Source organism: Ooceraea biroi, chromosome 5 (genome assembly GCF_003672135.1).
Source record: "Ooceraea biroi isolate clonal line C1 chromosome 5, Obir_v5.4, whole genome shotgun sequence".
In the NCBI taxonomy this organism is placed as follows: Eukaryota; Metazoa; Arthropoda; class Insecta; order Hymenoptera; family Formicidae; genus Ooceraea; species Ooceraea biroi.
In genome coordinates this window covers 7,737,858-7,752,628 of record NC_039510.1, presented here as the reverse complement: position 1 = coordinate 7,752,628, position 14,771 = coordinate 7,737,858, and the positions used below count along the sequence as shown (strand labels likewise).

Genomic DNA, 14,771 nt, shown 5'->3' with positions numbered 1-14,771 from the left:
AAAACTTTTGTTTGAAACATTTTTCAATTTAACGCAGTATTTCTGAAATATTTTAGGGCAAACTTTAAAATGGGACACCTTGTATACATAAAAAAAGGAAAAAAAAGAAAAAAAGGGGGTCAAATAATAATAAAGGAGAGAGTATTTTCCTAGTCAGCTTATCACAAGTTATTACCAGAATCGTTTGAACTGTGAGATGCGGAAAAGGAGCATAGTAAAGGAAACAGAAAGAAATAATGCATAAATATATATATATATATATATGTATATATATGCGCATATGTGAATACTTGTAGTCCTCAGATGATAGCTATAGAACAGCCCTACCCAGGAAAGGCGAGAGACTAAGTCTGCTTTTAGTTGAACCTCCCATAAGGGAAGAGAGCACTAACATTAAGATATTCATGAATATGTTCATGTCGATATACAACACGAGCAATAATAGCAAAAAATATAAATATATATATTTAGTTAATGCTCCCTTCTCATCATTTTATTAGTAGACGTAACGTTAATAAGTAATAAGTAGCGAGTAATCAACTGGAAGCAAGGAACCTTTCCTTTATTTCCAGCAAATATTGTATACCCCGATATTTGTCTAAGGTGGGGGGTGTTACGTCCAGTAGACTCCACGGTTCCTTGCTCCCAGAAAAAATAACACATTTCGAGGGAAAATCTAAATAGTTGAATGAATCTCTACACACGCGGCGATAAGTGCGGTCGCGGGTGTACAGGGGGGCCACGTGCCCACCGTAAAAATGTCTAAATGAAGGACGAAACCACTTGAACCAAGGGGGTCAGAGACGTGGCGCCTGTACACTGCCGGAACACTTAAAAGATGAGGCATATCTAGCGACGAAGAATGCTCCAAATCTGGGAAAAAATAGAGCGGCACTTGAAAAGTGTCACCCGTAGGAAGGCCATAAATTTATTCGACTAACTTTAATATCGAGAATTAGAGCACTCATGGGCACACATGAACCAGTTACTCGTTATAAATAAATCCAAACTAACGTAACTAACGCCTGGACTGTCATATTCGGGGTGTCACAGGGTGGTCTGCACAAGCACCGTACTTGATTTCCCGAAAATGATTATCATAAAACTGTCCAACGATGCAGTAATAATTATTAAAACAACGAGGACGCTGGTTCATGAAAAAAACAATTCCCAGAATCCGAAATATCCCACCCTAAGCCTTTTAGCCCTGTATAAAGGGAGTGATCCGCTCCGGAGGTCTCTTTGCTCTTCATCCGGATCCAGAACCTCGTTACTCTGTCCGAAAAGTTTGCTCTTCTTCTGGATCCAGCACGTCATTCTGCCCGAAAAGTTTCGCTTCCGACTACAGAAAGCCGTGGCAATTTCTGAATAATCTTAGAATCATTGTCCTCGATCCGAAGATCATCCTGACGGGTTGGCTCTCTTAAGCGGCTAGAGGCGATTTCTACATACCACGAATACCTCATCGGAAGATTTTCTTGCAGCGAAGAAGTGCAACCGGCACACTAGCTTTTCTTCTTTCTCACTCGCCCTATCTATCTTCACCGACTATCACCTTCATTTTTTAAATATAATTTAGCGAACAAAATTTTATTCCCATTCTTCCCTTTTAAGTGGCGAATTTAAACTGCGGAGACGCAACTTCGCCTTCGAACTACCAAGGGGCAGCTTCCCCTGAAACATCAGAGGCTGATCACGCGCAGGATAATTTAGTTTTTATCACACCGCATCACCCTGATAGCGTCTGCCCTGTCTGCGGAATTGTACATTCACCTTTGTCGTCATATCTCGAACCACCCTCTCCTCTCCAGTACACCACTGATTCCCTACCTGAATTGTCGCCTGAATGGTATTCTCCCATCCCATCTCCTTCCGAATTCGACCGCTACCTCCTTCCAACTGATCTTGAGGAATTCCCGGATCCTCCCCCGGTTTCTCCTATTCAGATACCGGTCAACCTCCACGATACCATCTTCTCTTCCTTCAGTGAACTGAGGGAGGTATACGAGGCTGGGATCGAAGCATTACACGAAACCATCTTAGATCGTTTCCCTTCATTCACCCTTCCCCTCCCTCCTTTCGCCTTCGTCCTAGGACCCGATCCAATTAACCTTGCTACCCTGAGAAGTGCGATCAGTGACGTAACACTTGACACTATAGTCCCACTGATCACTCGTAATAGACAGTACCCCGTTTTAATCCCTGCCTCATATATTCAATCCTTTTTTCATCTATAACCCATCATTTAGTCCCCGCAACGTTTAGGTTTTAGTTACACATTACTATATACTATACTGGGTGTTACAAAAGTCTGGACACGGTCGAATATTTCATAAACTATGCATTGTAGAAAGAAATGTTTCAGACAAAAGTTGTAGGATTTCAAGTAACGCATTACATAGAAACATCAGTATGACCTTGAAGAGTGTTGTCAAGGTCATGTGAAGGTCAACTTGGTTTTTTTAAATTGAAACCCCAACTTTTTATTGCAGATTCTGATTCTACGGGAAAAAATACGTAACTTTTATCTGAAACAGTTTTTTCGAATCTTCGTAGATGGCAGACAAAATCAATTAATTTAGAGGAACTTAGGGATCGCATTGTGCGCCAAGTAGACCTTATCACGCCAGAAACAAGACGGAATGTTCTGGATAATTTTTATTTGCGACTAGGTCATTGTCAAACAGCAAATGGATAGCACTTCGAACACTTAATCAACTAGGTCACACCATTTCGTGAGAGGCGAGGGGACTCACGTTAATCAAGCACTCCGAAGGGAACAGGACACTACTACGTCCATGTCGTTGTTCCTGGGTAGTGCTAAAAGTAGTTAATTTATCCACTCTTGTCGTCACCTGAAGTAAAAAGTAAGAGTTTGCGATTAAGAAATCAAATGTAACTCCAGATGACCTTCGGCATTAATTTGAAGTAATGCATTAAACAATAAGAGTTTTTATTAAACGAAAAACGAGAATGGTCGCCGAGCCCGCGTTTGGGGACGGCGAAGGGGGAAATGATTATTATGAAACGCGTTTTGTGTTGGGGCAGGTGGGAAGCTTGCATCAGGGCCGAGTTTCGCCGATTGCAGCGCTATCTACGAAGATTCGAAAAAACTGTTTCAGATAAAAGTTACGTATTTTTTCCCGTAGAATCAGAATCTGCAATAAAAAGTTGGGGTTTCAATTTAAAAAAACCAAGTTGACCTTCACATGACCTTGACAACACTCTTCAAGGTCATACTGATGTTTCTATGTAATGCGTTACTTGAAATCCTACAACTTTTGTCTGAAACATTTCTTTCTACAATGCATAGTTTATGAAATATTCGACTGTGTCCAGACTTTTGTAACACCCAGTATATGTTATACTTACACAATTTAATTTAATTTTAATAAGTTACCTTGGTATTTGTATTTTAATCCAAATTTATTCAAAGTTGTAAATGTTATTACCAAAGAAAATTTAATAATATACAATGTCACATTTTTCTTTCTAAATGTTCGGAATTACACGAAACTCATACGCAGCGAAACGACGGGAACATTTGAGAGGCTACGTGTCGGCTTCAGGACAAATACAAGCCAACGATAATGCTTCTTATATGTTTGTGCGCGACGATATTGAAACCGACAAACAGCTGAGAGACTCGCGACGCGCGTTCGGCTCGTTGCTAACCGCGCTTTTTCTGCCCGCGATTCGCTTATACTCGCGACTAATAAGTCCGTTTTTGCTCGCAAGTCGCTGCCGTTGGGCTAACCAAAGTTAAGGACAGTCTCGAACTAAGAGCGCTCAGATTCACACGTACTATCGATCGTGATTCCGCTAGCAATTCCTTTGTTCCGTTACCTCGCGGTACGCGCAAGTGCGTCCGACTGTCTTGCAAGGCAACTTGCGATCCGCATAAACGAATGCCGCCTGCGACTGCCCGCGCGCTCCGTTTCCTCGTCTGCTGTCGGTACAGGAGTACCGAGTCCGGAATAACTGAGAACGCTTGCCGCCTCTCGGTGACCGCGAACTCTATAAAAGACTGAAAGTGATTCGGTGGACATCCTCCCCGAAAGAGAACGGAAGAGCTCATCTCCGCGAGGATCCGAGGGATCCGACGGCTACCGCGAGCGCGAAGACCCGCTTGGCGATCAGAAGATTTCCGTCACTCGGGATCTCACAGACATCCGCTCCAACAAGATCTCCGTCGCCCGCGACAATTTCGCGCCGCTCAAGAGATTCGTCCACTCCGATCAATAGCCGTCGGCCCCGGTCACGAACCGACGGACGGCTCCCGAAACGTAACGGGTCCGTTCCGTCTAGCACTTCCGTTCGGACTTGTAGATAGTGTACATAGCCGTGAAATATACGCTCAAAGTGTTCGTCCAACAAATTCTGTGTGATCATTTAACCCACTCCTCCAGCGGATCCACGGATCTGCGTAACATTCTTTCCGCGCTCTGTCTGAGCGGTTCCGGCGCTCCAAAACGGTGGTCCGTCGGCTCACGGCCGGATCACGCACAAACACTAAAAAATGAGTAATTCCATTTAAATACACCTTGTATCCATCTCTTCCTTTCGCAGCAAGTCGTACAGGTCGAATCCCTGGTAATAGGGATATTTCCCTTACCTAAAAGGAACCAACGAGCTGACCGTTTCGATTGTACGGGTAAAATCGACTTTGGTCGTTGACCCAGAAACAACGGAGCGTATCGGTCGGCTCGACTAGAGGTTCTGCGGCTAAGTGCCAAAGAACCTCAAGTGGCGTCTGGTTGCGCCCTTCCTCGAGCTTACAGAGCTCTGGACGTAACAGCTATATATAGGGTGATTCAGAACAAATGTCAGTCCTTAAAATGACGTATTCCTGAGGAAATTCTAAGACAATTTTTCCTTTAGCAACATTTTGTCCGAAGCTTAGTTTTCAAGTTATAAGCGAAAATAGTTAGCGAATTACGGGGCGAGTACGGAAGATACGCAGGGGCGGCGCAACTCACCGTCCGACGCGGGCGATTACGCGATCAACACGCGCTGCTGCTACACGCAGTGGTACGCGCGCGCACACACACACACACACACAAACACACACACGCTCACACATTCTTACCTTATAAGATATTCGATGTCTTCATACTGTTGTAAAGGGCGAAGAATAAGTAAATGGTCCCACGATCGCGGATAACAATAAAATCACAAATTTACATGTAACACACTGAGTAATGAGTCACAAGTCTTTTTCTTTAATACATTGTATCACGTATTTACTCACGCACTCGATTGATTTACAAACGAATTTATCGATTTATTACTCACTACCGATTAATTATTCGGCAATTGAGAATTACTCGACGAAAAAAACATATTACGCACAATCACAGAAATCACTATCGAGGCATTTACGAACGAATCTATTGTTTTATTATGTTGATAATTATTTTCAAATAAGAATGAAAGTGTATTTTATGCATAATTCATCATTTCTTCTTGTTGTTCATCGAATGTTAAACAAGAATAAATAATGCATTATGTGTGAAATGAACTTTAAGATTATAAGATTGATTATAAACATTGAGAGAACGTCAACCGAAGCGTTTTGATCCCTCTCTTGGATTTTTCTTATATTTCTGCAACTGCAAAAGATGTTCTACGTTCAAATGTATTGTTCGCTCTGAAAAGAGCGGATTGCGTTTGCTCGCTCTGAGAAGAGCGAATTGCTTTTGGTCGCTCTGAGAAGAGCTGATTGGACTCGAAGAAATTTCATAGTAAGTGCTTAAAATGACCACCATCCATCCTAACGCAAGCTCTCATGCGTTTTAATAAATTTCTTTCCACGTCCTGCATTACATCTTCTTCGATGTCCCAAATGTCACGTCGAAGTCTTGTTTCCACATCGTCGACATCTTCGGGAAGCGTTTTATAAATTACTTCCTTACAATAGCCGCACAAGAAAAAATCGAGAGGGTTGAGATCCGGAGATCTTGCAGGCCAACGTATCGGGCCATACCGACCCATCCAGCGTCCAGGAAACTGGTCATTTACATAATTTGTTACAATTCTTGCGTTGTGTGGCCCAGCACCGTCTTGTTGAAAAATAATTTTATTTCTTTCCAACAATGGTACATCTTCTAGAAAATCTGGAAAGTTCTCTCTTCGAAGCTCGACGTATGTTTGACCAGTTAATGTTTGTTGCGAAAGAATAATTGGAACCATGTATTTGTGTTCCCATTATGCCAGCCCACACATTTATCTTCCAACGAGTTTGAAAGGTTCTAAGTCGCGTGACTCTGGGATTTTCGTCGCTCCAAAAATGCATGTTGTGGGAATTATAAATTCCTTCTCGTGTAAATAGCGATTCATCGCTGAATATGACATGAGAAGGAAATCTGGGATCTCGATCTACTTCTCTTAGAAAATTTTCGCAGAACGTTTTTCTTCTTTGATAATCTTCTGGTCGCAAATGTTGCACGCATGTGTAGTGTGCGATGTACTTTTCCCGCCGCTCAGTTGGCCTACGGTCCGCCGTACGCGTAGGCGCGGCGTCGCAGATCTGAGAGCTCACGAAATAACGAAATCCCGAAAGCTAACACTCTCGGAGCTACGCTCGGTACTTTACTTATTTGGGCGCCAGGCGCAATCACTTGCGCCACTCACGAAATACACGCGTTATACCTTTAAACTCGACGAGTCCACGGCACAGGGTTGGGTTTCAATATCATGAGGTCGCTGGAAGGGAAGCAGTAACAGACGCCACTTAGATATATAAAAGAATATATTTCAGATAAGCCGGAAGGGTATTCCGGACAATACAGCGGTTCGCCACCGCAGGGTACCCACCACGATGGTAACGTAAAATTAATGAACTCAAACGCACCAAACGATAAACGGAATTAATAAACGATCTTAACGGGATTAACGGTTGTAACGAAACTCAAAATGCTGTCAACGAAACTCAGCCGCACCCGTTAACGAACTCATACGGTTCGTACAATGACGCAACGCTACGGCGATTAACACGAGTCGAAATTACGCGACAAACGCCACGCGTAATTCATATCATGAAACGATAACGCGAGCCAAGCATCCGATTCGGCTTCCTCGATCGCTAGGTCACCTTCGATCTCGCACGGTACCACGCTCGGAACCTCCCTCGGTGATTCGTGCGAGTCTCCGCGAGCACGGTCTAGGAAACGTCCGACACCACGGGCCCGAAATCCTTCTCCACGTCGCGACCTCGCCTCAATCCCGAACTTCCCCCTCGAGACGTTACCGGACCCAATATCGCGAGCAGCCTTCCACGCCAGACCACTCGGAATAACGACGCACGAACCGACACTCAATTCGGAACGATACCGAGACTCAATCGCGGAATGCAAGACTCGAAGATACACTTACACAGAAATTATACAGTTCCGAGCACAATCGAGAAACGCGACGCAACGACAATTACGCTAATACCAACGATACAATAACAAAACGCTACATCTGACTGGAGCTGACTTTATGAGCGGGAGTTTTCCAACACGCGACACCGGGGCGGACGGGCCTCGCCTCTCGCACGTGGTCCTCGGGACTCACACGGGACCATTACGCGGCAGTAATTACTACAGTACCCTTCATCACAGCAATCTCGGATCACGAGGCGCCGTCCTAGCCGGTATACCCGAATATATCGCAAAGTGTGGACCTTACATTGGTGACTCTCGTCCGTCTTCCGTAATCGTCCGGTCGCTGGGCCCTTCCGCTTCGATCGCTCGTTTCGGCAGTCCAGCTCACAGTGGCGAGTCGCGGGGCGTCTCGCGAGGTCCGTCCCCGCCCGCGCATCGATCCGCGCATCGATCCACCACCGAGCCGCCCTCGAGCCCTCGCAGCTCCCTTCGCTGCTATCACTCGTTGTCGGTAGGACGAATTGCCGCTCTTCAGGTGCTCCTGACATGCTGGCCGTGCCGTTTTCCTCTGTTTCCTGATTTTCCCCGTCGGGCTGGCCAAACCCAGAGGAGGGGTCCAGAGGTCTGGACAGGAGGATGGCTCACCTTCTCCTAGGCTTCGGGTTCGCGCTCCTCTCTTCGGTCTTTTGGTACGGGATTTTGCTGCGGTGGATGTCACCTACGGTTCCGCTCCTCTTGGCTCGGTATAACGCACCGGCTAGGACGGTCGGCGGCCTCAATCTTCTCCGGCGGCTTGGACCCTCGCAGGCTCCCGCGATTCTCAAACGCCTCAGGCTCCTCCGGTGTCTTCCGTGATGGTCCTCGGTATAATTTTCCGGTTATTGATACACTGTCACGTCCGGGGAAGTGAGAATGTAGACGATCAGGTACCTGTCCCAAATCTATCCCTCAGGTGATTTGATTTCAGGTGCTCTCTTTTGATTATGGGTCAATCTGCATACACCGACTTTACCCGGGAATGGAGAGAGCTTGCGATTAACTCTTACGGTGATGAAATTGTGATTGTCAAAAAGTAAATATTGTAATCAATATTGATTGTAACTTGATATCTCTCTATTATCTAATATATGAAAACTGAATTTAAATTATTATCTCTCTTATTTCTTCAACAAAATTATGGTATAAGAATAGGAAAATATTGAAAAGAAAATCGTAGAGTTATGTCGCTGTGTAGTGTATGACAGTGGTATAATATGGAAATAAGGGCGTCGCTTCGCTCTTACTAATGGAAAAATGAAAAGGATGAGCAATAATAATGCTCATATGCAAAGGATTGATAAAATAAAATATCTCAAAAGGAAAGTAGGCAGGTTACTATGCCTTTCTTTAAGTGGAATGTAACACAAAGTAAGGAGACGAGCACTTTTATGCTCATACACGGTGATGGAGTTGAAGAATAAAATAATGATTTAAAACAAATTAATATAGATTCTAATTCGTTATTAACTGTTATTCATAATTTCGTAATGCTTTATTTGGTAATTAAATAAAATATACCTCCTGTGACTAAATTGAATGTATCAGGTAGAATATATAATGATTTGGTCAGACGTAGTATACATAAGGAATTGGTCAGATGAATGAATCTATGTTCGTGCTTAACAATACAATAAACGAAAATTATGTAATTTATTAAACTTAAATCTTGTTAGTGATATACTGTAACCAAGATTAAAATTATTAATTCACCGTGCACTGCCCTTATGGTAAGTCAGCAATTCCTTAATATTGTCACTAGCGTAATTGTCACTAGCGTAATTGTCACTAGTGTGAGTCGAACTTTTTACCATGCTCACTTGATTTAAGTACACAAATGTAATAAACTTGTAATGCAAATGTTAATTTAATGTTTATAATCGAATTATCCTTCAAATAATGGTATGATTTGATTTTAATTCACTTAAATATTAAATACGACTTAATTGTGTAATGAGGCATATATGTTCGTATACCGAGCTAAAGGATGAGAAAATGGCGGCTATACACGCCGTGGTATATGACAGGTATGGAAGCGAATGTTCGCTCTCGACTGTTTTCAAAGGATAACTCACAGCGAATGAAGTCGCTGTTAATGGTATTCAAAAGGGAAAAAGCGATTTAACGCTTTAAATATAATTGAAATAAATGGGTATGCCTCGCACAAATAAATTGATATAATTAATGCATTCATGCACTATATATTCAATATAGGATGACGCTTCGCTGCGAATTTACGCTGGCGAGCGATTCTGAACAAAAGTTAAAGTTAAATTATGGTTAATTGCAACTGTTGTACCACTAACATTATTCTCAATGATTAAACAATAATAATTGAAGGGTATATTTAATGAACAATTAAATTAATCAAAAGTTTATTACTAAATTCAAGTGTAATATAGAAGTTGGTTACAATATGAATATATGTGTTACTTGAAATAATTTTATTCGCAAATGTCATATAAATCTGAACCCTCAGGCCAGTAATTGTTTCACAACTAATTATAATTCGAAAATATTAAGTAACTGTAAATATAATAATGTATTGAAACTTTATAAATCTGTCAAAATGTGTAGTATGTATATGGAGTACAAGTATAACGTTCCATAAGAGCAGCGAGTATAAAATAATTAAATAAATCTACTCACAAGCGTTCGCACAAATCTAACCCTCAGGTCAGGAAGCACTTGATGATGTAGCAGCACAAGAATAAGTCAATCAGACTTTGGTAATAACTCAAACTTCACTGGCTCTACGTTATATTTTACGCTTAGTTAGCGAATTTACGCTAGCTAGCGACTCCAATAATTAATTAAAAGTAAGTGTAGTCTAAAAGGGTCGTCAAAAAGGTACAGTGTAAAAGGTGTGTGTAAAAAGTGTGATCTAAAGTGTGAGTCTCATTCTCTGGCTGCTGCATCACGTTATATACTCAAAAATTATGATGCTTGGGGACAGGGTCCCTGTAGCTCGAGAAGGGATTACAATAAGTGGGGACGCTACGGTTAAAGCAAAAACTAAAATAGTAGGGAGGCTCTGCCCACTTAACTCATTGGTTCTTCGTTTTCGAAGCTTCTTATGGTGGGATCGAAAATTTAAGTGGTGGGATTAGTCTCACGGTGCGTCTAGTGGGGACGATGAGCTCAACGGTGAGCTCAACGCTTACAAAAGATAAACGTATTTGACGCGTAAGTTCAACATGAAATTCTCAGTACAGAATTATCGCTCATCTGTTATGCTTTTTAATCAACCGGAGTTTCTTCGAATCAAATGGCAGCTGCAACTTCCTGCCGATATGTCTTGCTCGAGATATCTATTCAACCTTTGATTAAGACAGCGGTCTTGGATTATTATTTCAATCAGGTGCCGACAAGTCACCGTCTTTTACAATTAGTCATCATGAAATAATATTCCTTCGTGAATTTAAATCTTTATTCCTTTGTTACTTAACGCTGTGTTCACTGTCTTATTCAAATTAATATTTAAATAATTCTGTAATGCTCACAAATTTAATCCTTAAAATTATAACGCTTGACATATGCATCTTATATGCTCCTAGTCTTATGCATGAATTATTATAAGACCCTGCATACGTCTACTTAATAATATAACGCACTTAGTGAAATAATAATCATTATAATTATTGTGAAATCAATTATTGGTATCGTGAGCCTTTAATAATGTAATTAAATCATCTAAAATTATTATTTCAAGATTCCATTCTAATAAACTTATAAAATCTCACTCAACCAATAATTGTCTTATATATATAGGGATGCCTATATATATAGATATACACGTGTATGTACTTGCACGTCTATTCTTTGGTTATTATAAAATTAGTAATAAAGCAACTATTGGTGTGCCGGGTTTAATATTATAATTAAACCGTATAGAATTATTATTCCAATAAAATATTAGTCTTAATTAATTCATAAAATCTTAAATAACCAATAATTCTTTTATGGGTTATACGCACCTATATAAGTGTGTTCGTATATGATATGGTTAATATACTTAATTATTAACGGATTAAATGCGTAATAATTATATACTTAAATTAATGCTCAGTAACATAAAATATTCCATTAAATAAATTCAATAATCCTTACTATGAAGTAATACCATGTGTAATATACTTTTATTCATAATTAATTAACGATTTATTCTTTTCTTAATATTTTTGGGTTAAACAACTTATTTCCTTTTATATTAAATTGTTCACTAATTGATTTTGACTTTAATTGTTTTTAACTTTGTAACTTCTAAACTATTAATATTTCATTAAAACTTTCTACACTATAAATATTGAAAAATAACGCTGATTTGTTTAACAAATAGTGACTTTGCAATTTTTGTGGTTTCTCAATGATCCCGTGGTGCGATAAGAAAAATTTCATCATAGGTACCATCAGCCTAGCTAAAAATGATGATTCCCAAAAGTTGTTGGTCACTTCCGTAAAAATGATTATTTTCAAAATCTGAGGTCCCTATTAGTTTTCTCTTATGACCTAGATGCTTCAATATAATTATAACAAATTATTTCCTTACGGTTCAAATTTTAGACCCAAAACATTTAGTAAAATTTTATTGCAATTTCGTAACTTTAACTACGTACTTCTTTTTGACTAAGATTGTAGACAAATATTCTACATTCTTTTACTCATAAAATGTTTCTCCTTTTATGTTAATAAAATAATCTTTAATTTTTTATACGATAAATCACTTCAAATGTGGTAATACAATTTACTACACTCACAAAACTATTTCATTGTATAATAAAATCAATTCCAAAATTTACTCCTTTAATTGTTATTAATAACAACTTATGACCTTGTACAACAATCAACACCAAATGTCTCCGTAAATTATAATAACTATCAAAGCTACACCGTCACTTAATAAAACTCAATTCCGCCGGCATTATTTTTACTCTTGTCTTAAATAACTAATTGATTTTTCCTGTTTTTATATAATAACCGACCCTATTGGTTTTACCGAAAATTACCTACTTGCAAAGGACTTTACTATAGTATAATAAAATCCATTTCAAATCAATTTGTTTCTTTGTTATTAAAAATAATTAAATATTTTATCCTGTCAAGAACCCAAATGTATTAAGCCAAATTTGTAATACTTATCAATGGCTATATAACCATATAATAAGATATATTTTTAAATTAATTCTTTCAATTATTACAACTAACATTAATACTTTTTATATAATAAACAATATTAAGTAGCTCAATGGTTTTGCTACACCTATAAAAACCTTCATGGTATTACAGTTCAAACGATCTCAAATATTACCAATCTCGTAATATTATATTATAAATCTACCAAATTATTAATGATAAACGTGTCAAAATTATTTTATTTAACTGCTTGAATATATAAAACTGTTTTTATATAGTTTACTGATTTCTGTATGTTTTTGTGCTTTTAATATTTTCTTTTCCTTTTATATATGTTAATATTATTACTTCATAAATTTTTATATTAAAACTAGTATCAAGCTAAAGCTTTTAACATAATAAATGTGTCGGTTAGGTTGCTAAGTAAATAATATTCTTGGTTAGGTTAATAACAGACTACTGTACGTAAGCCTGTGGTTAATAATAAGTAGTGAAGCAAAAATGGTAAGTATCAATGGCGCTCAAAAATAACTATCAGTGGTTATACATTAATAATTAATATTGCAAATAAAAAAATTAAAAATGGGTGTGAGGTGGACGCCAGGACGTCACATCCCCCCCCTTATTTAAGAACATTTCCGATGCAATCGAGGAAATGGTTCTAATATTCACGCAAACGTTTTTGTAAGTCTGTGTATACAATGGTTTCACTGTCAGTCACCTGCGGCGAAGTTGACTGATTGCTAGGGTTGTTCTGCGACAAAGACTGCGATAATACTGGTTCCACAGGTTCCGATGATCGTTGTTCCTCGGGATCTGCTCGTCCATCCGTGTGGCTGCGTTTGGCTGTACCTCTGGCCAAATAGAGTAGCAGATGAGTCAAGGAGCTCCAGATAGCTCCTAGCACGTACAGACTGCATCCGTAGGCTGAATGTAGAGCATAACCATGTATCATCGTGTCGATGGCTAGCTTGATTAGTCGTACTACTAATAATACTCCAAAAACTCCTGCTGTGGCTGATCCAAATGTGATGAATCCGCCCCAGATCCGTTTGGCAGTTGACTCAGCAATTTTGTTTAATGATGCTTCATCCAATAAGTTGTAAATGGACATGGTATCGTCAGGCATGACGTGTCCGGTGATTCCACGAGCCATGCTGTTAAGTAACGCTGGCTTTTCAGCAGGGAACATTATATGATCCCTGATTTTATCAAGATCCGCCTGGGAATATATTCCGCTGGAAGCTAGTGGTCCCGGCGTTAAATAATTCCATGACATACTTGTCATAGGTTGTAACTGCTGCAACGATGTTCTGCGAACACGTGGCTCCGGAATAAGTTCAATCCATGTATCCTCAATTCGATAAAGGGTTGGCAATTCGTAGCTACACTCTCGTATGGTTCCCATCTTGGTCAACACGTGTGATTTTGGTGTGATAAAGAGGGAAGTGTTGCGTACTGTAACCGGTAGCTCAATATAACATTCCTTAGTGCGGCGTACGATGACGTCCACTGGTATACACTTGATGACATGAACGGCTTCCCCTGCAGTGACGGCCATGTAACCTGGTCCTTTCATGAGCCGATAAGCGAATTCGTCTGGCTGAAGAGTAGCGAAGGACAGTGTGTTTTTTAACACTTCCTTTTCCAGCTCGCAACGTTGTTGAATAACGTCACGATACAACGATGTCATCTGATGTCGTATATGTTTTTCTACGTACACGAATTTAGAGTTGACGTAGGTGAAAATATCGAGGTTCTCCACAGGGATGTCTCTTCGCTCCGCGAAGGTGTTTCCCTTTTCTGCCTCCAAGATAAATAGTTTAGGATGCTCCGTGGTGAGTAGGGTGTATCCACACACGGCTTGACTTCCTCCTGCTGTCAAGGCAAATGTTGTATCCTGACTGACAAGAGTATAAATAGTCTGATGAATGGTATCCATTATTCCATTCATTTTAACTGCCGTTCCTTCATACAGTACGTTGTACTGGTGGAAATTGCAAGACGATGTGGGCATCGGTTTCCAATATGAATATCCATCGTCAAAATCGATGCAAAAACCGTCGCTCAGTGTGCAGACAGTTCCTGATCTTAGCATTACTTTTCCAGAATTTAGGTGCACAGGAACATAGGATGACTTTAATGATATCCGTACAGTTCCATCTACTACGCATGATGGAACCTGCAAGGGTAATCAAATTCTCCGACCCTTACGGGCTTGGCACAACGTCGTAG

The 14,771-nt window shown here is 40.0% G+C and overlaps 1 protein-coding gene across 1 annotated transcript; it reads right to left on the bottom strand.

Moving 5' to 3' along the window:
- Positions 1-13,084: 13,084 nt before the first annotated feature.
- On the bottom strand, positions 13,085-14,701 carry LOC113561912. The gene has a single exon (XM_026969519.1). The coding sequence runs from the start codon at positions 14,632-14,634 to the stop codon at positions 13,198-13,200; it is 1,437 nt and encodes a 478-aa protein (XP_026825320.1). The 5' UTR covers positions 14,635-14,701; the 3' UTR covers positions 13,085-13,197.
- Positions 14,702-14,771: the final 70 nt, after the last annotated feature.

Coding starts and splice junctions, on each gene's coding strand:
- LOC113561912 (XM_026969519.1), bottom strand. CDS start 14,634: ATGCTAAGATCAGGAACTGTCTGCACACTGAGCGACGGTTTTTGCATC.